General features: G+C 39.5%; 2 protein-coding genes across 10 annotated transcripts; both read left to right on the top strand.

Annotated features, from left to right (window-relative positions):
* Positions 1-561: 561 nt before the first annotated feature.
* Positions 562-13,225, top strand: atxn3 (ataxin 3). Of its 9 annotated transcripts, none has more exons than XM_081393893.1 (11): positions 562-668; positions 3,584-3,748; positions 3,853-3,897; positions 7,308-7,393; positions 7,471-7,537; positions 8,556-8,643; positions 8,728-8,848; positions 10,089-10,252; positions 11,384-11,510; positions 11,584-11,612; positions 12,588-13,225. In XM_081393893.1, the coding sequence occupies exons 2-11, from the start codon at positions 3,695-3,697 to the stop codon at positions 12,623-12,625; spliced, it is 819 nt and encodes a 272-aa protein (XP_081250019.1). In that variant the 5' UTR covers positions 562-668; positions 3,584-3,694; the 3' UTR covers positions 12,626-13,225. The 9 variants fall into 9 exon arrangements, with proteins under 9 accessions (XP_081250019.1, XP_081250018.1, XP_081250011.1 ...); XM_081393889.1 differs by having other exon boundaries at positions 648-739; XM_081393890.1 differs by lacking the exon at positions 562-668 and adding an exon at positions 1,535-1,609 and having other exon boundaries at positions 11,381-11,510.
* serpina10b (serpin peptidase inhibitor, clade A (alpha-1 antiproteinase, antitrypsin), member 10b) lies at positions 12,746-25,586 on the top strand (the record flags this gene model as incomplete). The annotated part of the gene is made up of 6 exons (XM_081393884.1): positions 12,746-12,913; positions 15,935-15,979; positions 16,300-16,924; positions 22,566-22,839; positions 24,354-24,501; positions 25,194-25,586. The coding sequence occupies 6 exons, from the start codon at positions 12,746-12,748 to the stop codon at positions 25,383-25,385; spliced, it is 1,452 nt and encodes a 483-aa protein (XP_081250010.1). The 3' UTR covers positions 25,386-25,586.
* Between the last annotated feature and the right edge of the window lie 50 nt (positions 25,587-25,636).

Here is a 25,636-nt window from a genome sequence, read left to right as displayed (position 1 = left end):
GTGTTTTTAATCTGCTTTAAGACAAACCATGTGTAAGATCATAAGTCGACAGCATTGCTGAGTATTTCCTCCTTAAAACTGCAGTGAACCAAAGACAGTCTCAAAAACACGCTTTGAAATCGCTGGTGTTTCTGACGTCACAAACTACCTTGTAACCAATCAGATCAACGTGTGATCGTCAACCAGTGGATCTCTGAGCTGAGTGAGTGAGTGGAGGCGGGGCTCATTTGCATATTCATAGAACCGCGTATACTAAATGAGGCAAGGGTGTCGAGTTACATTCAAGATATTTTAAGGCAGGATGACTTTTTTTCAAAGAAAATCTTTAAATATGTAATTTTGGTGATCAAAGATGAGTTTTAAGGGATAAAATTATTGAATACAGGGGGAAACAGTTGATTTGTGAGGAGAGCAATCATTTCTAAAGTCAAAATAAAACTGAACACCTTAAAAATGCAATCGACACGAGCCTGTTATTTGTCTACAAATACTCGTCTTGCACTGCTGGTTTTGGCCTCATCATATCATGTCATATGAAACACCTGTGAGTTAGCAACTGCCAGCTAATAATGCACTGGTATTCACGTGAAGGAGCCTTATAGGCAAAACACACAAGATGGCGATATCACTTCTTTATAGCAGAAACAAACTGCTGCAGAAAAAGCTAGGTGATATGCATATTGTAACGTGTTTACAAATGTATTGGACATGTACATTTGATATTCATTCAAAATACAAAGTAGGTAAAAGATACTATACCGAACCCTGCACGTGCTGCGGTCAAAATTACCGATTTTTCTTTTTCTTTTTTCTTTTCTTTTTTTAATTAAAGAAATACATGTACTAGGTTATTTTTTAGTTCGATAATGTTTTTTGTTTAATATTTTGTAGTTTTAAGGGATTTTGTGGTACTAAATTATATTTATGGAATAGTTCATTTCCATTTATTAGCTGTTTATCACTTTTTGAGTGTAGACTTGAAAATTCTAATTTCCAAATTAAACTGTGGTAAATCTGGAATGCTTTGGGTCACAGACGGAAGTTTGAGCTCTTTTTAAAGAAGATTATTATTACGAAGATTATTGCCACGATTATTGAAGTGAAACAAAGTTGAAAAAATGTGTTTATTGTTATAAAAAATGAATAAAAATACTACTTTTAAATTAAAATTGTAAAAAAAAAAAAAAAAAAAAATCCATAACACGTTAACAGAAAATCAGAGACATAAATCTCAACAAGTTGTTGCAAATTTTGGAGGTTTTCCAAATCTATCTATCTATCTATCTATCTATCTATCTATCTATCTATCTATCTATCTATCTATCTATCTATCTATCTATCTATCTATCTATCTATCTATCTATCTATCTATCTATCTATCTATCTATCTATCTATCTATCTATCTATCTATCTATCTATCTATCTATCTATCTATCTATCTATCTATCTATCTATCTAGTTTTAAATATGTAATTTAAAAAAAAAAGATCGTTTAACAAATGTTGAATAATGGAGGACTTTTATTTTGACATGTTTTGGCGTGTCGTTGTTTCCGACTGTCCCGTCATTCACACTTTCACAAACATGGAGTCTATTTTCCACGAAAAAGTAAGAATCGCATTTTAGCGAATTATATTTATGAATGATATCTATATTTAACACACGTGCTCCACCCCATAAATAAGAGCTTTGTCCGTGTTTCAGCTTATTCTCACACGGGCTTATATGAAGCGTTTATGGACTTTTATCGACTGTCAACGATCTGAAATGGGCTGAAATTCTTCGAGTTGTTTTGTTTACTGTCATTGTTCCGCTTTTATTATTCTCACATCTCTCTCATGTGAAGCTAATGTCGCAGATTATGATTCTATAAACACCACAGTAACTGCATTTACTAACATTTACCATGGTAACTTACGTTATTATACACCGATACCGTAGTTCTGAATAAATATGCGACTAATGCTGTTCTCCAGGGCAATTCTGGGAATATCGTGTCCTTTTATTTGTTTAATTTTACTACAGTAAACGCATAATCAGTTATTATGGGATGAGCTTTCATTTCTGAAGTCACAGTTTTACTGTAAGATCCAGAACTGCAGTAACTCTGGTTAGCACTGTAAATGAGTCACAGTCATCAGGGTTTATAAACTGCGGTCCGGGGTCCAAAGTTTACAGAAAAACAGTGTGAAAATACATAAATAATTTAACAAACTAAATAAATGTTATTAAAATAAAACACGATTTTTTTTTCAATAATACAATAATATATCAGATTAGATGAATAAATTGTTAAAAAAGTTATTTAATAAAACACTTAACAAATAAATGTAAAAAAAAAAAAAATTTAATTGAAATGAATAAATTTGTACATGAAACTAAAATAAAATAAATGTAAAACAAATAAATAATTACATTTGATTAAAAAAAGCTTGATTAAAATAAATAAAAACTGAAAAGTAGTGTAAAAATAAAAATAAGATACTAAGTAAATAAATTGATAAATGTGTTTAAATAAATGAATAATAAATTAGTACATTTTATTAAAATAAATAAGATAAAAACAAATCGATTTAAATTAAAATAATTACATTTAGTAAAACTAAATAAATATAACTCGATTAAAATAAATAAAAACAGAGAAGTAGTGTATAAAAATCAGATAAAACTAAGTAATTAAATAAATGTATTAAAAATATTTAAATAATAAATTAATATGTGATTAAAATAGTTTATAAAAATAAACAAATAAATAGAGCATCTAACAGCACAGTACTACAGTGAGTAGAAAAACGCAATGATGTAATGTAATAAATTACTAAAATTTGATTTAATAAAAAAATTATGCAATTAAAATAAATGAAAATACAATTTGATATAAAGTTGATAAAGCTAAACATAAATAAAACTTGATTAAAATAAATAAAAAATAACAATAGTGTAAAAGGTCAAAATAAATACATAGTTAAAATAAGATTAAAATAATTTTTTTAGATTAAAATAAAAGTTGATTGAAATGCATGAAATTTGATTTAAATAAATTTAACAATTAATACATTTCATTAAAATCATTTGATAAAAATAAATAATTAAACATAACAGTACAGTACTGTCAGTAGAAAAAAAAACAGTGATGTAATAGAAACTAAATGTTTTACAAATTTACAATAATAATTCTTTCACAGTATTAATTGGGTCATCATATATGAAATTATTTAGCAGCTGTTTAAGTGTGAGGATTGGGTCTCTCACACGAGAAGGATCATACTTTACATGTAATATACATATATATATATATATATATATATATATATATATATATATATATATATATATATATATATTTACATGTAAAGTATGATATATTATTATTATTATTATTACTCTAAGCAATGCCTGAACTTTGTATTCTGAGCACTGGTTTTTGTTTTTGCCTCTTCATGACGACTCGCTTGCTGTAAGTTTGTAAGTCGCTGTGGACAAAAGCGTCTGCTAAAATGACTGAATGTGCATGTAAAATCCCTGACAGTAATGTGTGTGTGTGTGTGTGTGTGTGTGTGTGTGTGTGTGTGTGTGTTTCAGCAAGAGGGCTCTCTGTGTGCGCAGCACTGCTTGAATAACCTCCTACAGGGCGAGTACTTCAGTCCGGTGGAGCTGTCGTCGATCGCACACCAGCTGGACGAGGAGGAGCGCATGCGCATGGCGGAGGGAGGAGTGCAGACGGAGGAGTACAGGACCTTCCTACAGGTGCACACACACACTCACACACACACACACACACACACACTCACTGCTCACAGCTCACTGCTCACTCTTATAATCCTAACATCTGTGTGTTCTGTCTTCTCCAGCAACCGTCGGGAAACATGGATGACAGCGGCTTCTTTTCCATTCAGGTGAGTCACATCTGAGGCTCTGTACAGCAGTTTCTGCACTCTTATAATAACGGTTCTTTAGTGGCATTGATGGTTCCATGAAGGATATTTCACATCCTTTGAATCTTTCGACTGCACAAAACGTTCTTTATAGAATAAAAAGGTAATTTAGATGATTAAATTGTTCATTACACTAAGAATAAAGTGATTCTTTCAAAGTCCGCCTGTAGTCAATAATTGTATCCCTTAAAACTCATCTTTGAGTTACATATTTAAACTTTTTTTCCTTAAAAAAAATGTCTTAAAATATCTTGACTGTAACTCGACACCCATGCCTCATTTAGTATACGCGGTTCTATGAATATGCAAATGAGCCCCGCCTCCACTCACTCCCTCAGCTCAGAGATCCACTGGTTGACGATCACACGTTGATCTGATTGGTTACAAGGTAGTTTGTGACGTCAGAAACACCAGCGATTTCAAAGCGTGTTTTTGAGACTGTCTTTGGTTCACTGCAGTTTTAAGGAGGAAATACTCAGCAATGCTGTCGACTTATGAATTTACACATGGTTTGTCTTAAAGCAGATTAAAACACCACATAGACACATAAACAACATTAAAAGCTGGATTTTCACCACAGGGGACTTTAAGAACCGAAAACTGTTCTTCTTTGAACCTCCTGCTGTGAAAACCTCTATTTTCAGTGTTGTAGACTTGACAGTGAGAGCATCACATCACAGTCCTCCTTCAGTCGTGTTCTCCGGCTTCTTGTGCATGATTGTCTACAGTTTGTCTTCATAATCTTTTTAGAGCTGCACGATTCTGGATAAACTGAGAATCACAATTTAAATGTTATTTTCTGTAGTCAAAGTGTTTCATTAATCTGAATATTTAAAATGTGTTAAAATTAATGATTCAATAACTCACTCATAAAGACTTCCCACTGGCTTCATTACTGCATGAATCAGTGTTTTTGACTTAATCTTGAATGAATGCTTCAATGACTCACTCATAGACACTTGACTTGCTTCATTACTGGATGAATCAACATTTTTGAATGAATCTCTTGAAAATGCTTCAATCACTCACACATAAATACTTATTTTGCTTCATTACTGGATGAATCAGTGTTTTGATACCAATCTTTTGAATGAATGCTTCAATAACTCACTCATAAAGACTTCACTTGCTTCATTACTGGATGAATCAGCATTTTTTAATGAATCTTTTGAATGAATGCTTCAAGGACTCACTCATAATGACTTCAATTGCTTCATTACTGGATGAATCAACATTTTTGAATTAAAGGTGCCATTGCATGGATTATTTTATTATTTTAGAATATTTCCTGGGGTGCCCTTATAATGTTAGTATGTTTTTTAGATCAAAATTTGTTATAATTTAGAAATAAAAGGCATTTTTCCTAGCCTGATTTTAGCCTCTGATTTGAACACTCTTTAAGGGGCGTGTCTGCTGTGAGACTTCAGTGTAAACGCCCACTGCTGTGATTGGCTGCTGTGAGACTTCTGTGTAAACGCCCACTGCTGTGATTGGCTGCTGTGAGACTTCAGTGTAAGCCTGTTGATCACGTGAATGAAGATCTTATCATTGCAACACAGTTTCTGCACTCTCACTAATGATTTCACCAATGCAAACATGATGTAAGTACAGTAAGAGCTTCATTATACAGCGTCATTGATTTCATAACGAGTTTTGGCAAGTGTCCAGATAAACTCGCGCTGTGTGATTGACAGCTTGGGCGACTGGAAAGGGATTGTTCTTTGATCGCTATCTGTATATTAGTCACAGTTTAAGTACGATTATTTTCATCCTACTAAGAGAAACGATGTGAAGTTGATCGTTTAGTCACTGGCTTGATTTACTGATGCATAAACAGTATTGAACGACTTTGAGAGAAAGATTATCTGTCTGAACTTGAACAATTACACATCAGACATTCACATAACCCAGTGGTTCTTCAGAGGCTCGGATGAAGGAACTAAAAAAATACCTTTGCGTTCATTTGTACATCCAAACACTGAGCAACTGCCATGCTTCGCTCGTTTGCAAGCCATGATGTCTCTCGAAGAAAAATGATTCGGACGATGATTCGGTTGCGCAGTTCCGCCTGGCATTGAACATGGACTGGCATATGCAAATTTTTGGAGGCGTACATATTAATGATCCCGACTGTTGCGTCACAGTCGGTGTTATGTGGAGATTCGCCTATTTTTCAGGGGTGTTTTTCAAAAACGAGATTTAAATAAGAAGGAGAAAACAATGGTGTTTGAGACTCACTGTATGTCATGTCCATGTACTGAACTCTTGTTATTTAACTATGCCAAGATAAATTCAAATTCTAGGGCACCTTTAATATTTTGAATGAATGCTTCAATAACTCACTCATAATGACTTCACTTGCTTCATTACTGGATGAATCAGCATTTTCTAATGAATCTTTTGAATGAATGCTTCAATAACTCACTCTTAATGACTTCACTTGCTTCATTACTGGATGAATCAGCATTTTTTAATGAATCTTTTGAATGAATGCTTCAATAACTCACTCATAATGACTTCACTTGCTTCATTACTGGATGAATCCGCATTTTTTAATGAATCTTTTGAATGAATGCTTCAATAACTCACTCATAATGACTTCACTTGCTTCATTACTGGATGAATCAGCATTTTTTAATGAATCTTTTGAATGAATGCTTCAATAACTCACTCTCAATGACTTCACTTGCTTCATTACTGGATGAATCCGCATTTTTTAATGAATCTTTTGAATGAATGCTTCAATAACTCACTCATAATGACTTCACTTGCTTCATTACTGGATGAATCTGCATTTTTTAATGAATCTTTTGAATGAATGCTTCAATAACTCACTCTCAATGACTTCACTTGCTTCATTACTGGATGAATCAGCATTTTTTAATGAATCTTTTGAATGGATGCTTCAATAACTCACTCATAATGACTTCACTTGCTTCATTACTGGATGAATCAGCATTTTTGAATGAATCTTTTGAATGAATGCTTCAATAACTCACTCAAAGACTTCACTTGCTTGATTACTGGACGAATCAACATATTTGAACAAATCTCTTGAATGAATGATTCGATGAAAAATGCATTATTTTAGCAGTCGCTTGTCGCCACCTACTGGTGCAATGTAATTGAAGTGTCAAGTCACTTTTAAAAGGAGATTTGCTCTATTTTGTTCGCTACTGCAGACATCAGTGTTTATATCAAACTATAAACTTTTATCCCAGTTCTTCTGTGATTCCTTTTCACCGTGCATCTTCAGTCCCTCTTATTTTACATGTAGCGAGACTTTCACGATCCTCCCATCCCGCTGTCCCTGTGTGACTGTTTCAGACGTCACGTGCACTCGCTGAGTACAGGTGTGCTGTGTCTTGCAGGTCATCAGTAACGCACTGGGGGTCTGGGGTTTGGAGATCATTCTCTTCAACAGCAGAGAGTACCAGCAGTTACAGATCGATCCCATGTAAGCCTTTCTGACAGCTTCAGCATCCGTAGTGTTATCCGCTGAGTGACGTTCATCCTCTTCATGTTTGCTTTCAGACACGAGAAGGCCTTTATATGTAACTATAAGGAGCACTGGTTTACGGTGCGTAAGCTGGGACAGCAGGTATGTGTCTCGTCTAAAACAAGCACTACGTTTGCATGTGCACCGATAATGTGACTATTTCCAATCAGGACTCAATCACAGTGAAATGTTTACATGACATGAGCAAACACTCGTGTTTACATGCAATTTGCATCATTATGATTATTTTCTAAAAATAGTGGTTATTTTTACCAAGGCTCTTCTGGTCAAGCTCTTCCAGCACACATGCCAGCTCTTTTGTATCTATCTTTTTTTTTTTTTTTTTTTTATCTAATTTTTTTTTTGATAGTAGATAATTTTTTATCAATTATCCATTTCCATGTTTTTGACCATTAACACTGCATTATATTCATGTCAACATGAACTCAGTTCTTCTGCACTTCTGAAATGCACATGCACACTGGTTTAGATGCCATTAAAGTGTTTACATGCTTGTTTATTGAAATCGGCGTACACCATGTTTTAATATGATTATGAGCTTAAGGTATTAGTTCACTTCAGAATTAAAATTTCCTGATAATTTAAAGGAATTGTTCACCCAAAAATGAAAGTTTTCTCTTCATTTACTCCCCCTCATATCATTCACAATGTATAGTTACAGTATATGACTTTCTTAAGCTTAACACAATCAAAGATTTTCTGGAAAATAACCTATCTCTGAGAGTCTATATAATGCAAGTGAATGGCTACCGCTCATTTGACACTTGAAAAACCACACACACATGGTGATACACACGATTCTAGTGGATGAATCTGTCTTCTGAAGCCAAACGATATGTTAGAAAAATACTTAAATTATTAAACTATTTTAGCTATAAATCATCACTCCTAGCCAACTGTTTTAGGCATGTTTATAAGTTCAGCTTGACTTAAATGTAAGTGCGTTGTGAAGTTTGTGCGAGAACTGACACCCTTCGGATTGCTCGTCTGACAGAATGTTGATGTTTTTCTTACACACACCTGTCTTTGGCTTGAGAAGACACAGATTCATCCACTGGGGTTGTATGAGATGATGTTGAGTTTCTCTCTCTTGATCTAGTGGTTTAATCTGAACTCGCTGCTGACCGGACCGGAGCTCATATCAGACACGTACCTGGCCCTGTTCTTAGCGCAGCTACAGCAAGAAGGTAAAGCTCGTACATGGCCGCGCATCACATGACCTCATCATCGGTGCGTCCACATGCATAATGCATGGGAACTCCATATTCCAGGTTATTCCATATTTGTGATCCGGGGAAACCTGCCGGATTGTGAAGCGGATCAGATTCTGCGGATCATGCGAGTGGAGCAACAGCAGCGGCCGAAGCTGATCGGAGAAGACGAGGCCCAGAGGTGCGCTGACTCTCGTCACATGACATGCTTGAAACACTCTAAACTACAGTCATCAACCTTTGAAGCGGATCAAAACCTCTCATCAGAGTTATACATGAATTTTAAACAATACCTGTTCTTGTTTTAGGACAACTTTGATTCACTTTTTTGATCCACTTCAAATGTTGACTACTGTATTTATTCCTTATTTTATTATTCCTGAAGTTATTTGACACCCAAAACAAACACCATAATTTCATCATAGCATGAGGATTAAATACATAAAGATTAATCCACGGCTAGATGTGCATCAAATGATTTCAGTGCATGACGTGGAGGCAAAGACCTCCCGGTGTTAAAGTGCCCCTATTATGCTTTTTCAGATATTCCCTTTCCTGTAGTGTGTGATGGAGCTGTTTGTGAATGTGAAAGCTCTGCGAAGATCAAAGTGCAGATTAATAAAGTTTTAGTCTCCTAAGAGAAAGAAGCGATTCTGAACTGAAACGAGTCGTCAGTAATTCAGTCTCACTTCCTGATGAATCTCTGTAGGTTAGTAACTAATTTGCATAATGCCAGCCTGTGGTCTCTTAGCTCCGCCCTCAAACACTGTAGTTTATCTGAGACTGGAAGAGTTTGGTTCATGTGGAGAAGACGCTGTTTTCTGAGATTGATACGGTAAAACCCACGCCATCGTTACTGTTCGTATCACTGTGATCAAGAGCTGAGATTCACATATGATAATGAGCGTTTGCTTTCTGACCAATCACAGTAGACTGAGTCATCTGACGTGAAGCTTTGCGTTTAAAATATTTCAATATTTCGTGTCTAATTATTTACTTATGTGGCAAGTAGCCGTGTAATAAACGAGATAATGTACATCCAGCCGGTTGTTATCTCAGAATAAACTCAGTTATCCCTAACCCCTTCAGGCATGTGTGTGTGTGTGTTATTTCAGCATAAACCCCCTTCAGGTGTGTGTGTGTGTGTGTGTGTGTGTGTGTGTTATCTCAGAATAAACCCCTTCAGGTGTGTGTGTGTTATCTCAGAATAAACCCCTTCAGGTGTGTGTGTGTGATATCTCATAATAAACCCCCTTCAGGTGTGTGTGTGTGTGTGGCTGATGACGACCTGATCGCCCTGTTGGGTTTATTCTGAGATAACAACCGGATGTACATTATCCCTTACGTAATGCGTAGCCGTGGATCACTGATGTCTGCACGTTGAGTGTGTGTGCCTCTGACGAGTGTGTGCTGTGGATCAGGTTGTCAGTGCCTCCGGTGTCAGACACCACACTCCCCGGGGACGAAGCGCCGCTGGACGAGGATGAGGAGGAGCTGAGGAAGGCTCTGGCTCTCAGTAGACAACACATGGAGGTGGAGGACGAGGAGGCCGACCTGCGCAGGGCCATCCAGCTCAGCATGCAGGGTGAGACACACACTCGTCTGCATATCGGGCCCTGTTTTAACAATCTAAGCTCATGGTCTAAAGCGCACGGCGCAAGTGCACTTAGGGCTAGTTTAATGACGGGAAAAATGGTCAGCGCTCCCGGCGCATTGTCTAAAAGGGTCGTCCCTATTCTCTTAATGAGTAATGGGTGTGTTTTGTCTCTATTCTCTTAATGAGTAATGGGTGTGTTTTGGGCATAACGTGCAATAAACCAATCAGAGTCTCATCTCCCATTCCCTTTACAAGCCTGTTGCGCTTGCGCCATGGTGGATTCGCTATTTACATGACGGAATTTGCAAGTGGAAAAACTGAACGCTTCTCTAGCGAGGAAACGGATCTGCTCGTGCGTGAGGTTAAAGCTGTTTGTGTGTGTGTGTGTGTGTGTGTGTGTGTGTGTGTGTGTGTGTGTGTGTGTGTATGTGAGAGAGAGAGAGATTAAAGTGCAAGCATATCATCTACGAGACAAACCGGATTCCACCATCTTTATGTTCACAATAATAATCTTTTACATTGTGATCCTTTCATTTTTAATGTTTGGCATGTTTGTGTGCTGCTGGGTGTCCCTGTGTGTGTAATAAGCAGAGTGTGTGATAAGCTGAGTGTACACGCGTTGTGGACCCGCCTATAGGCTCATATTACTAACGTGCCCTTTAACTTAAAAAAAAATACTGTGCCATCGACTTTAGAGCAGGTTTCAGTTGGTCAGTGGCTCGGTCTATTTCAGTTCCTCAAAATAGCAGCGCTCCAACAATGCGCCTGAACACACACCTCGTTCTCAGACCAGCAGCCCATGGGCACACAGATCGGCGCAAATGCATTTACTATTTAAACAGCGTGGCGCAGGACATGAAAATGAAAACTGCGTCGGACTGAAACTAGTGAAACACACTTGCGTCGTGTCCCCACAAAACAAGACATAGGCCTAATATCTTATGGCTTTTTACTCATCTAGGAAATGCTTCTTGATTTAATAATTTTTTTTGATATTAGGATTGGAAACAAGACAAAAATACTAAGAAAGAAAATGTTTTTTTTGCAGTGTATCAATAGAAATTGCGTATATTTGTACCAAGTTTCGGTTTCATGGTGAGTGTAATGTGCTGTCAGCAGGCGGCGTTGATCCCAGAAGCCCCGGTGCGGTTGTGACGGCGAGCTCGTCTCATGAGTCGGGAAGCATGGAGAAGGAGACGCTCTCGGCAGAGGAGCTGCGCAGGAGGAGACAGGCCTACTTCGACAGGTGAGCGCACCGGCACACACTCCTGTTACTGTGATCATGATCAGATCAGTGATGATGTGTGATCTCCTCACAGGCAGCAGCAGAACGCCAGCAACACCACCGGTAAGAGTCCCTCGGTCATCCAATACTCCTGCTTTACACATCTCTCAGCAGCCCATCTAAAGACACCAGACCAGTCTCGGGTCATGTGAGCGAGGGATCCAGATCTACTTTATCCGCTAGCTGTGTAAGGGGTCATCAGTCTGAGGCCGTCTTCACACCCAGCTCGTCTGGAGTGTGTGTTTCAGGGCCTGCCGTCTTTTCTCCCTTAGTCCCGCTCGTTTAGGCATGATCCGCACCACAGAAGTTCATCTGAATGAGGGGGTTTCGGCCCATTTGCAGTAGTTCTTTTCAGTCGGAAAGAAATGAATGATTTTGAAGAAGAATAAATCATTTTTCTCCATATAGTGGAGTGAACTAATTCAGTAATTCTGAAGTGAACTTATCCTTTAAAGTGCCCCGTTAGGCTATTTTAAAAGTTTCCAGTGTGTTTTTTAGTGTGTTTTTACTGGCACCACCACAAAGAGTGATAAATGAATAAAATAGGCCTAGTTATAGTCTTCTTGTCTTTTTTTTGTATCCATAACCTTAATAAATACGGTTGTGACACTAACAACTACAAGTAACTACTACTCATATAAATGTCAAATATAGTTAGAGACAACTGTCAGTGATAGAATAAGAACAAATACCGGTAATCAAATGACAAGAAATAGCACACATACAACAGAGCTAGTACTTCATCTGCCATGTTGATACTGTCACATGACCTCCCAGCGTCAGTTCACCGCCATTCATATACCCTCTTCTATGGCCTCATGGGATAGTAAAGTGTCAATCAAATGCGCACTTACCTTGGCGGGAGTGGTAGGTTATCCGCCTTCTGTTTTCGTAGACTATTAAGTTGGAAAGTATTTGATTTCGGACGCAGCGACAGTCTTAAGTTAAGTTTATGCTACCACAGTCTAAGCGGTTTCAGCGATGGCCACAGGATCTGCGCTCCTCAGCACATGTTGTTTTGCTGTGTGTCATTGGCAGGCGAAGAGAAGGACAGCGGGACCAAACCCAACCAGTGACCATCCAGCAGAGACGCTCTGAACGCCACGATCCACCCGACGGGAGTCTCCACTGCGCTCGGGTCCTGCCGTGTCAATCAAGGGACATTAGTTTAGCTTCGCTTGACCTCTGCGAGATGAATGAGGTCAAAGGGAAGCTCTTCCCCCGGTACATTCCTCTTCCTCAGACTGCAGTCGCCGAGAGCGAGACGCCCGCGTCACGAGGAACCTGCTAAAGTGGGACCATTCGGGCTTTATTGGGTCTCTTTCCTCTTTTCCTCTGTGAACTGTAGTGAATTACTGTCACAGGTGAGGCGTGTGACACGTGTCCGTATCTGTGATTCATCAGTGGCCTGTGAAGGTCGACTCTCACAAGCACAGTGTGTGTGTGTGTGTGTGTGTGTGTGTGTGTGAGGGCAGATGTTGAAGAATAAGAGCGTGATGAAATGACGTTCATCACCGTACAGATTCAGACCTTCTCTTGGTTTAGTCGTCCCTCTGCAGATCTTTCGGTTCCAAACTCGTTTCATATTCAGAAATAGTTTTTAAGTGATTGATAATTCTTGCACTTCTATATACACACTTTTTGTTTCTTAAATAAAAATATTTGTTTTCCCCCTCGAGTGGTTTTTCTCTGTCCCTTCTCTCTGGATTATTAGCGTTCTTGAAGACGACAGATGTTCCACTGATGACTGATCTTTATCCACGCTTTAGTTTAATCTTCATCCTTCCCTCAAAGCCCTAAAATTATATATATATATTTATTTTGTCCAGAAAGCTGCTTTCATTCCATTTTGATATTTTTTTCTATTTTTAATGCATTTTTTTAGAACATTTTTTATTTACCTTTAAATTACTAGATTTGATCAATAAATAATAAATAGATAATAATTTAAGCACATTCCTCACATTCTTTCAACTGAAATTCAAAATAACTCACAATTTCATGCATAACCCTATTAAATCAGCTCTAAATGTCTTACATTGGGAGTCTTTGACCTCTTGTGGAAAATAATAATATAAGATGATATTTCATGATTCTAGATGGCGCTATAGCTCTATATGGAGTAAATGAGCTGTTCCTCTGGGTCCTAAAGTTAGTTTCTCTTCAGTATACATTCAGATACACATGTAGACATTATACAATCTTTTGCTAAAGTTTTAGCATTTTTAGTTTGAATTTTGAGCATTTTTAGGTTTTTCTGTGTGTTTCTGCATTCCTCGCTTTCCATTCATTCCTAAGGGGTCAAACTGACCCGCGAGGGAAGGATTTGTTACTTTTTAAAATTTCAACCACAAAACTCCTTGAATCCAAACATTTCTTTTGTGTGTATTCGTGGTTCAAGTGCGACAAAAGTCCTCAGATGAACACTCAATACTTTTTTCTTTCTTTTTTTTAAATGCGTTTCAGGTCAGAATGTCCCGAGGGAAGGATGATGCAGTGATGTACTTTGTCAAAATTGTTTGCAGAGTGAAATTTTAAATGTTCCAACATTTAATCAAATTGAATTAAACAAAAAAATCGAACAACAGAAGAGATGTTCTCAGTGAAGCATCTTGGTCACGCAGCTAAACCGGTGAAGTCAGGCACACGGGTCATTCCTACAGCTTGCTGGATTTCAGACTCAGCAGGTTTGTTGAATTAATTTTTTTTTTAATTCTGTTATTTTTTAGACTTTTCAGAGGGAGAAATGTCTGTCTGCCAGTAAACACACTGGTCAAGCTCAGGTTAACCTAATAATCCTGGCCAAATATTTCACATTCACTTTCTTTGACATTAATCCACCATGTTACATGACATTCTCACAAGGCAGTGTGTAACAGGGTGGAGGTTTTAAGCTAATGAACTCACGAGCACCCTTCTGAAACATCGGGCCTGTCCGAATACCACGCAGTCTTTGCACTTGACCTCCTACATGACCATGTATTTCCTATTGGCCCTAGTTCAAGCGTGAAGACTGCATGTGTGTGTAGAACACTTGATTACCTGATGGGACACACTTAAAAATGCAAGTGTTTACAGAGCTTTATTTTGATTTTCAATAATGATTTAAAAAAAAATCCTAAAATTAAATGTGCATGCAATACAATACTACATGTCAGTTCCGTAGCTCCCATGTAATAAAACACAGATTAAAAACTGTGGTTCTTCTAATTAAATTATAATAAATAAATAAAAACAGTTGCAAATGTTCTACAAAATACACAAAGCCTTCTCATCTTTGCACCAATAAAATGTGCAACACTTGGGTTTACTATCAAATTATATGTAAAATCTAATTAATTGAACTTACAGTGGAATGTTTTCCTCGACATTTCAGGACACGCAGGTTTTTCTCAGTGAAGATTTATGCATGAACATGATGCATGATGGGATACGCTTAGCCTCCGAAGCTGTATTCGATAGGGCGTATGCTTGAGATTTTAAAGGGTTATGTATATGTAAGCTATATTTCAAAGTGAAGTTGAGAAAGCGTGATTGGGGGCGCGGGAATTTGCCTGTCAAGTGCTTAAAAAAGTTGTTGTTTTAAATTATGCTTGGGTTCTAATCATTATGAATTTATATTAATTTGGGTACATATGCATGAAAAGCCATGTGGTATGAAAGTTGCATTTTATACAAAATATATGCAGTGTTCTTTCATGGGGACTTAATCCAGCAAACTGTAGGAATGACCTTGATGTGATTTGTCATGCCTGAAACTGATCCACAGCTTTTACACTTGTTACACGGTTAAGTTTGACTGATCGTCCACCGTCTTCACATCCGAGTCCACCTTCACTTCGCTGCTTCACATGAGCAAATGAAGTACATGCCCAAAATAAGCATTCTGTCATCATTTACACGCACTATGACTTTCTTTCTTCTGTGGAGCATAAAAGAAGATATTTGAAGGACGTTCAGTTGTTTTTTCCATATAATCAATGGGGTTCAGTGTTGTTTTGGACACCATTGACTCTCATTGACTCCATTTGACGCCACAGACTCATCATGGATAAGAAGTTTGTGTTCCACAGAAGAAAGTAAGTCATACAGGTCTGGAACGACATGAGGGAGAGTAAATAATGACAGACGGTTCATTTGTGGGTGAACAATCTCTTTCAGTTGTGATGACCTGAAAAATATGCAGATATGAAATTGTAGTGAGTTCCCTATGATCATTCTTAATGAAGTACTCACTCAAGCTGTCATCAAAACTCAAACTCAAGTCAGAAGGACCTGGCGATCGCCGTCATTGATCTGTCTCGGATGAGTCTTTATAGGCTGGAAATTGTTTGATTGTTAATAGATAATCTCTAACGCACACTGAACTTTGTCTCTGCAAACAGTCAGAACACAACAGACAACACAAGATCTTTCTCTGCGGTCTGTCGGTGAGTATAAATGTTATTTTATGTTTATAATTATAGTTCACATTTTCAGATGTTTGGGTTTTTTGATTGTTCAGGGTTTTTCCAGCATGTTTGGTGCTTTTAGTTCTTACGTTAGTACAAAATAGTTTCGCAAACAGATTATTATTTTGTAGTTTATATTTTGTGCATTTTTGTAAAAAAAAACAACAACAAAAAACATGCATAGCTAACAGTACAGTTCAGTATGTGTTGCAGTGGGTCTTCTTGAGTCTGCATTGATTATTAAATCTCAATATAATCAATAAACAATATATTTTATTTATTTATTTCTATATCTTCAGGTCAAGGGATTTTTTGACAAACAAGATAATAAAATGGAGTTAAAAGTGCTGTTCACCCTCATTTTTTCATCTGGATTTCTGTGCGTTCTCAAAAGTCAAGAGCCCAAAACTCCTGATGTCACTGATCTGGCCTTCAGAAATATTGACTTTGCCATGAACCTCTATCGCAAGATATCAAGTTTTCATGACAAAAACGTCTTCTTCTCACCGCTAAGTGTTTCCACGTCTTTCGCCACGCTCTTACTGGCTGCCAAGGGCTCGACTCGCAGGGAGATCTTGAAGGGACTGAATCTGGACTCTCTGGATGGAGGCGGAGACGCTTTGCTCGTCCCACGGCTCTTCGAGCAGCTGCAGAAGAACATCTCGCAGGACAGAAAGCTGCAGATGGAGCAGGGCACGGCACTCTTCGTGGACGAGCGCTTTCAGGTCGAGAGCCTCTTCAGCGATCAGATCAAGATGTTCTTTGGTGCTGATGTGAATAATGTGGATTTCAGCAAGGCTGAGCTCAGCAAGAGCATCGTCAATGAGTATGTGAGCAGAAAGACCGGCAATAAAGTGAATGAAATGGTGACGAGTATCGAGCCATTGACGAAGATGATGCTCCTCAACACCATTTTCTATCAGGGTGAGTTTCTCTGCGCATGCACTGCTAAATATTATGTTCTTCCTCTGTATTTTTGTCTGGCTTCCCAGTACAAATATTCAGTGGCGGCTCGGCAAGGGAGGCAAAGCCTACCCACAACATTGAGGTGAAAATGGGAGTAGGCCGATTTAATGTAAATAAAATTCCCGGTTTTTCATTATATGTCTCAGAATGTGTATTTCTTGTTTGTTATTTCACCACTGTAAGTGTAACCACCGTGCGAGTCTTTGGGAATAGAGAAAGGGAGGTGGAGGTAAATCCACAGCCGGAGACTATAAAATATTAGCCAATCACCATTGAGTATTTCACCCTTGGTATATCAACCAATCATCGACGAGACGTAAATTACGTAATATTTGTTTGAACTGCTACCGCTGATGTAACTATGGAGAGTAGAGATATTGAATATTTGATCGCAAACAAATTTTACAACTCCCCCAGAGTTAAATAGTTGAGTTTTACCGTTTTCGAATCCATTCAGCCGATCTCCGGGTCTGGCGGTACCACTTTTAGCATAGCTTAGCATAGATCATTGAATCGGACAAGACCATTAGCATCTCTCTCAAAAAAATGACCAAAGAGTTTTGATATTTTTCCTATTTAAAACTTGACTCTTCTGTAGTTACATCGTGTACTAAGACCGACGGAAAATGAAAAGTTGCAATTTTCTAGGCTGATATGGCTAGGAACTATACTCTCATTCCTGCGTAATAATCAAGGAACTGTGCTGCCGTACCATGAGTGCAGCAGGCGTAATGATATGACGCAGCACCTGAAAATAGTCCCCAGCTCGGTAACTTCCAACGTGACCGGGACTAAGTTTGTCTAACCTATTAGACCTATTTTCAGGCGCTGCGTCATATCATTACGCCTGCAGGACTCATGGTACGGCAGCAAAGTTTTTTGATTATTACGCAGGAATGAGAGAATAGTTTCTATATATCGAAACTCTTTGGTCATTTTTTTGAGAGAGATACTAATGGTCTTGTCCGATTCAATGATCTATGCTAAGCTATGCTAAAAGTGGTACCGCCAGACCCGGTTGATGGTTGATGGTCCAAACAGTTGATGGACCCCATTGACTTCCATAGTATTTTTTTTTGTCCTACTATGGAAGTCAATGGGGTCCATCAACTGTTTGGTTACAGACATTTTTCAAAATATCTTCTTAGAAATTCATACAGGTTTGAAACAACTTGAGGGTGAGTAAATGATGACAGAATTTTCATTTTTGGGTGAACTATCCCTTTAATAATGAAGCTTAATTGCACAGTGCCAGTAAACTTTACTGGCCAATGACATTTGAACTTGCAAGCTAGGGGTGGAGCCATCCACTATATTGCTTGTTACTCATTGCCATTGCCTCAGAATCTTAAGACTGAAAAGCAACATTTATAAGTCTCTGAGGTTTGTACACAGCAGCATGTGCAATGTCTCATTACCTCTTCTTAGGCAACTGAGGTTACGAAAGTAACCGGAGATGTTCCCTTTCGAGTCAGTCTCTCGACATTGCGAGCTATGCTTTTAAGAACAGCATAAAAACCGCTGTATACAGAACTCAAACATAGCGAACAAAATCACAATAAAAAAATCAAGCTTGAGTCTGTTTACTGCCTTACATACCAACGAGCGGACCTAAGAGATGCCAACAGAACAGAATTACAGCTCGAATGCTTATCTAAGGCAATGAATAAACTCTCTAATCAGAGCGGCCGAGTCAGAGCAGAGCTCAGTACCAGACCTAGCTGAAACCACACAGTTCAGATTGAAGGGCATGGTCAATACTGGACCCTGTTAAAACAACGCATTTCAGAGTGAAAGGAGTGGTCAGGTGCACAAGCAACCAATAGAAAGTCAGCTGGCATCTCTTTGCACAGACAAAACGTGGTACACAAGAAGAAATATCAAGGTTGTAAAGTCTAGCAAAGGTGTTTCTAGAAGACCAACCTGCAGCCAGACAAAATGTCCTGAATCAACATTCCTTTTGCCCAAGCCTACGAAGAAGCCATACTCCTAGTAGAATGAGCGTGGACTCCAAAAGCACAACCTCCGAAATACACAAACAGCTGTTCTGACAGCCTGAATTGACTCGTTGAATCTGTCCACATAAACCCGTAAAGCGCGACCGGGCATAAAGCATGCAGGTTTCTGAGGGGTGAACGCCTGCAGTTTTATAATTTGCACTCTGTATGAAGTAGACAGCACTTTGGGTACATATTGTTCTGCGTCTTGGTGTCAGCCTGATCATACAGTCATTCCTACCAAAATTTCAAACAAGCAGTGCTCTTAGACCATGCATGCAGGTCCCCTACTCTTTTACCACACGCCAACGTGAGTAAGAGCGTTGTCTTGAGAGAGAGAGAGAGAGAGAGAGAGAGACAGAGAGAGAGAGAGAGAGAGAGCACATTTAACTGCACTGTATGCAGTTGTTTGAAAAGTGACAAAATCCCAGAAAGGAATCCAGTTAGGGCGAGAAGGATGCAACCGCCTCGCTTCCCTTAGACATCTTGACACTAACACATGCCTATGGAAGTAAAATAATGCCAAATGTTTTAGAAAAAAAAAGCCTGTTGAATTGCACTACTTGAAAAAAATCGGCATTGCATTAACCATGCTTGCATTTTAATGCATTGTATTTTTAGGGCTTGCATTTTTATGGGTTGAAATTCAGCATGGTTGAATATTTAGGCTGTGAATATTTCAATTAAAAACATTTCAAACACATTTTCATTATTAAAAATTCAATAATCCATATTCACCTTTCATATTTCACTTCCAAAATATTCAAATTGTTTAAAAATACAACCTATAATATTCAACAGGCAATTTTTGGTCCATTTTATTTCGCTTTGCAAATTCGCTTCCACAAATTCAGTGGTTCAAATTCGACAGTAAATTCAACATTGACATCCAGGAACTGCAGGAAAAGCAATAGATTACCGAGCATACTCTTCATCTGCTGTTAGTCGACCTCACCAGCAGGGGGTGCAAAAGCGTGTGTTGTAGACGAAGACCAGCAACAGTTAGAGCAAGCCATTCATTCATAAAATGAAAATGATTATCTGTGTCAGTATATATGCGGAAAAGATGATAAAGACACAAAAGCTGTGTTTATGTTTCATTCAATAACTTCATTGTTACTTTCCCTGTGTAGCCTACATGTTATCAGCTTTCTCTACCATGAACGGGATTATAATCGATTTCCCTCAATACCTTATCATACTCAAGGATGCTCCTTCCGTCGGGACAAAACATTAATATTTTAATGAGCTCTGAGCTTTGGCCGTAAGGTCTCCGGTGCCTGTCGAGGCGGCAATCCCCGAACCCGGTGGTGGACATCGGAAGCTGAAGCCGTCAAACTGAAGAAGGAGTCCTATCGGGCCTGGCTGGCTTGTGGGACTCCTGAGAAAGCTGAGGGGTACCAGCAGGCCAAGTGGACTGCAGCCCGGGTGGTTGTGGAGGCAAAAAATCGGGCCTGGGAGGAGTTCGGTGAGGCCATGGAGAAGGACTACCGGTTGGCCTCAAAGAGATTCTGGCAAACCGTCCGGCGCCTCAGGAGAGGGAAGCAGTGCCCTACCAACGCCGTTTACAGTGGAGGTGGGCAGCTGTTGACCTCAACTGGGGATATCGTCAGACGGTGTAAGGAATACGAGGATCTCCTCAATCCCACGACACGTCGTCCATTGGGGAAGCAGAGGCCAAAGGCTCGGAGGTGGACTCGTCCATTACCAAAGCTGAAGTCACCTAGGTAGTCAAGAAGTTCCTCGTGGCAAGGCACCATGGGTGGATGAGATCCGCCCTGAGTACCTCAAGTCTCTGGATGTTGTGGGGCTGTCTTGGCTGACACGCCTCTGCAACATCGCGTGGCAGTCGGGGACAGTGCCTCTGGGCTGTCAGACCGGGGTGTTGGTCCCTCTTTTTAAGAATGGGGACCGGAGGGTGTGTTCCAACTACAGGGGGATCACACTCCTTAGCCTCCCTGGGAAAGTCTATGCCAGGGTACTGGAGAGGAGAATACGGCCGATAGTAGAGCCTCGGATTCAGGAGGAACAGTGCGGTTTTTGTCCCGGTCGTGGAACACTGGACCAGCTCTATACCCTCTACAGGGTGCTGGAGGGTTCATGGGAGTTTGCCCAACCAGTCCACATGTGCTTTGTAAATTTGGAGAAGGCATTCGACTGTGTCCCTCGCGGCATCCTGTGGAGGGTGCTCTTGGAGTATGGGGTCCAGGGCCCTTTGCTAAGGGCTGTACGGTCCCTGAACGACCAGAGCAGGAGCTTGGTTTGCATTGCCGGCAGTAAGTCAGACTTGTTCCCGGTGCATGTTGGACTCCGGCAGGGCTGCCCTTTGTCACCAGTTCTGTTCATAATTTTTATGGGCAGAATTTCTAGGCGTAGCCAGGGGCCGGAGGGTGTCAGGTTTGGGGACCACACAATTTCGTCTCTGCTTTTTGCGGATGATGTTGTCGTGCTGGCCAGACCAGGACCTTCAGCATGCACTGGGACGGTTTGCAGCCGAGTGTGAAGCAGCTGGGATGAGAATCAGCACCTGTAAATCCGAGGCCATGGTTCTCAGTTGGAAAAGGGTGGCAAGCCCACTTCAGGTTGGTGGAGAGTTCCTGCCTCAAGTGGAGGAGTTCAAGTATCTTGAGGTCTTGTTCACGAGTGAGCGAACAATGGAATGGGAAAGTGACAGACGGATCGGTGCAGCTTCTGCAGTAATGTGGTCGATGTACCGGTCTGTCGTGGTGAAGAAAGAGCTGAGCCGCAAAGCGAAGCTCTCGATTTACTGGTCAATCTACATTCCTACTCTCACCTATTGTCATGAGTTGTGGGTCATGACCGAAAGGACAAGATCCCGGATACAGGTGGCCGAAATGAGCTTTCTCCGCAGGGTGGCTGGGCGCTCCCTAGAGATAGGGTGAGGAGCTCGGTCACTCGGGAGGAGCTCAGAGTAGAGCCGCTGCTCCTCCACATCGAGAGGGGCCAGCTGAGGTGGCTCGGGCATCTGTTCCGGATGCCTGCTGGACGCCTTCTCTGGGAGGTGTTCCGGGCGCGTCCCACCAGGAGGAGACCCCGGGGAAGACCTAAAACACGCTGGAGGGGTTATGTCTCCCAGCTGGCTTGGGAACGCCTCGGTGTCCCCCCGGAAGAGCTGGAGGAAGTGTCTAGGGAGAGGGAAGTCTGGGCATCCCTGCTTAGACTGCTGCCCCCGCAACCCGGCACCGGAGAAGCGGAAGAAGATGGATGGGTTCAACATTTAATTTAGTAACATTAGGCAGTTTTGATTTATATGCTGTTTGATGATCACATTAGCTGACTAGTGTCAGCAATGCTTATATTACTTGTTTTTGCTGCTTCTTCTCCTGTGTTTTGATCTGGAGATTCAGTACTTTCAGAAGATGTGTAATAGCGCCCCCTACTGTATAACAGTGAAAATGTGGATTGCCAGAAAATTCTGTCATGGTGGGGAAAGAGTTCATCAAAATATATTTTTTCAGAAAACAAGATTTAATATCTTAAGTAATTTCTATTCTCAAGTAAAATAATTTCTTGCAGTGTGGAAACAGCAATGAACTTCTGTAAAACAACTGTTATATCATCTAAAACTCTTTGTTTTCAAGGTGCCTGGGATCATCCGTTCGACCCAAACAGCACGGAAATGAGTCGCTTTTATGTCGACAAGTATAAGATTGTTCAAGTCCCCATGATGTTTAAGGAGGATAAGTTCTCGACGGCTGAAGACAGTGAGCTGCGCGCTCGAGTGCTGCGTCTGCCGTACCGCGGTGGAGCGGCTCTGCTCATCGTCCTGCCTGACGCCGCTGCCGACTACACCGTCATAGATGACGAGATCAACGCTGAGCGATTCTTAGGCTGGATCAAAAACATGAGGCGAACGTGAGCGGCAAATGTTCACACAGAATATGTTTTTGCATTCCACTGTGTTACTTTTACATTGTTTTTCTATGTAAATGCGCTAGACAGACGTGTTTGATCACTGTGCTTGCGTGTTTTGAGCATCTCACGCATGACAAGGGATTCTAAAAATTTGCCGTTCAAGTTAAAAGAAGTTTTTTTTATTTAAAAAAAAATTGCATTGTTTTTCATTATTTGTAACCACAAAAAAGCGTTCTGTGTGAATGACATTTACCATTTACCAGGGTTTATAACCATAGAAAAAATGTTACTTTAAATGATAGATAGATAGATAGATAGATAGATAGATAGATAGATAGATAGATAGATAGATAGATAGATAGATAGATAGATAGATAGATAGATAGATATTTATAAGTTTAAAATACTTTATGAGGAAAGAACAAAACACTAAAGAGAACATGACAGGGTTTATTGTGTTTTGTCTGACGCTCTGAGACATGATGGAGGAATAAAGAGCTTGACTGCAGAAACTTACAGTTTTATTATTGATATTTAGAGCCAATTTCACAGGAAAAGACGATTTTGTTCTCTTGGTGGAATGGAAACGCTGCTTTATTCACAAATGTTTCATGCCATATTATAAGTTAAATTCACAACATTGGTGAGAAACGTAGCTATTGATGCTTTATTACATGTGTTTGTGTTGTCAGATAAAAACTTGGTATTTATCTGACCAAATTTTTTGGCAAAAAAGGCAAACTACAGCTACAGCTATTAGTTTACTAAACAAAAAAAATGCATACACCAACAAAAATCTGACAGGAAAAAGCAAACATTGACTACAACATAATCAGTTATTAATATTTGGTTGGTTCGCTCTTGTTTTTGCTTATGTTTTTTTTTTTTTTTTTGTATGGCCAAAAATTTTCGCACAATTTGGCATGTTTCTTTGCGTTATATCACTAATAAGCACTCGACTCCTAGCACAACTACATGATATGATTACAAAATCTTTTAACACATTTTTAATCATTTTTGAATATAGTGTGAAGTTTTCCAAGGTTGGGCATCAGTTTTGGCCACTACTGTGTGTGCGTACTAAAACTATACATTTAAAATGTAAACGGAACATATAACAATATAAGTAATTCACAATATTAATAAAAACTATAACAGCTTCTCAAAGATAGAAAAAAAATTAACCATTTACTTTTCTTTGTGTTCTTTCAAAACCCTGATAAACACAAAACAAAGACCCTTTTCATCATAACAGTGAATGAAGATCATGAAAAAAGATCTTCTCAAAGACTCAAAGCATTGTAAGGCAATAGTGCAGGAGTAATACACTCATACTTTTCAGCAACTGACAAACATGATCACTATCAACAGCTGTTGTGTGGAAAAGACAGACGGGAGAGTAAATGAATTCCCATATTTGGTGGAACTCTTTATTTAACCTCTATTTTAGCCATCATGATTGACTTTATACATGTTGTACTGTCTTCCTCTCCGACTCTCTCTCTCTCGTTCAGGAGAATGGAGGTTCATCTGCCCAAGTTCAAGATGGAGCAGTCTTACAACATGCATGAAATTCTGCCACATCTGGGCATCGACAGTGTTTTCCTCGATTCAGCCAACCTGACGGGTTTAAGCAAAGAGGGGCATCTGAAAATCTCACAGGTTACTGTAGCCTCACACACACTCACATTAGCTGTGTTTTTATGTGAATCTTGGCTTATTACATAAAAAAATGATGGATGATAACGGCAAGATGCGCATAAATTATACAAATCTGCATAAAAACATTTGCACTCATTGGAGTAGGATTTTTTTTTTTATTATATAATAAGACACATAAACTACGATGGAAACACGTTAACTGAATAAATCCCTGGACGCCTCATCAGAAGCTGTGATTGGATAACTGGAGTAACCGGTGGACCAATGGCATCGCAGCATCTCAGATGTTGGTTTGGTGTTTCTGAAACGCCGGAGTCGAAGTGTGTGATCAGAGTGATTTGGTTTAATTCCCTCCAGAAGCGTCTCACACACACGAGTGTGTTCCCGAACACCAGCATCCGAACGCTAGAGAACATGACAGTGTTTACTGTGTTTCGTCTGACGCTCTGAGACACACTCGTTTATGATGGAGGGAAAACAGCCGATTGCAGAAACGTACAGTTTTATTACTGATAATGTAAACCAAATTTAACAGGAGGTGATGATTTTGTTCTCTTGAACACATGAGATGGAAACGCTGCTCTATTCACAAATTTTATGGCATTTAATTTTACACATAATTTAAATTGACAACATTGGATGTAAACGCAGCCATTAATGCTCGATTGCGTGTGTGTGTGTGTGTTGTGCAGGTGCTGCATAAAGCCGTGATCGAGGTGGATGAGAAAGGCACCAGCGCAGCCTCCGCCACATCAGTGGGAATCACGGCTTATTCTCTGCCAGCCACTTTCATCATCAACAGGCCCTTCTTCTTCTTTCTGTACCATGAAGCCACTTCTAGCCTGTTGTTCATGGGGAGAGTGATCGACCCCACACAGAACTGAGAACACAAACACGGCCGCCACTAAACAGAAACATGCTTTCAACAAACACAGACAACGGGTCAATCACACACTAATGACACGCACATTGTCAAATTAAAATCGCTCTAATAGTGCACTCGTCTATAATCGTGTCTGGATGAACAGTATGTGGATGAACACTGTGAACATATTCTAAGAATAAAGTGAGGAAATTGTGTTGTTTTCCCTCTCTACTTTCTTTCCACTGACGGCGAGGGCTTCGTGTCCAGTGT

The sequence above is a fragment of the Scardinius erythrophthalmus genome (assembly GCF_964197995.2).
Source record: "Scardinius erythrophthalmus genome assembly, chromosome: 19".
Taxonomy (NCBI): domain Eukaryota; kingdom Metazoa; phylum Chordata; class Actinopteri; order Cypriniformes; family Leuciscidae; genus Scardinius; species Scardinius erythrophthalmus.
Note: the sequence above shows the minus strand (reverse complement) of the source record. Positions and strands in the feature narration are given on the sequence as shown.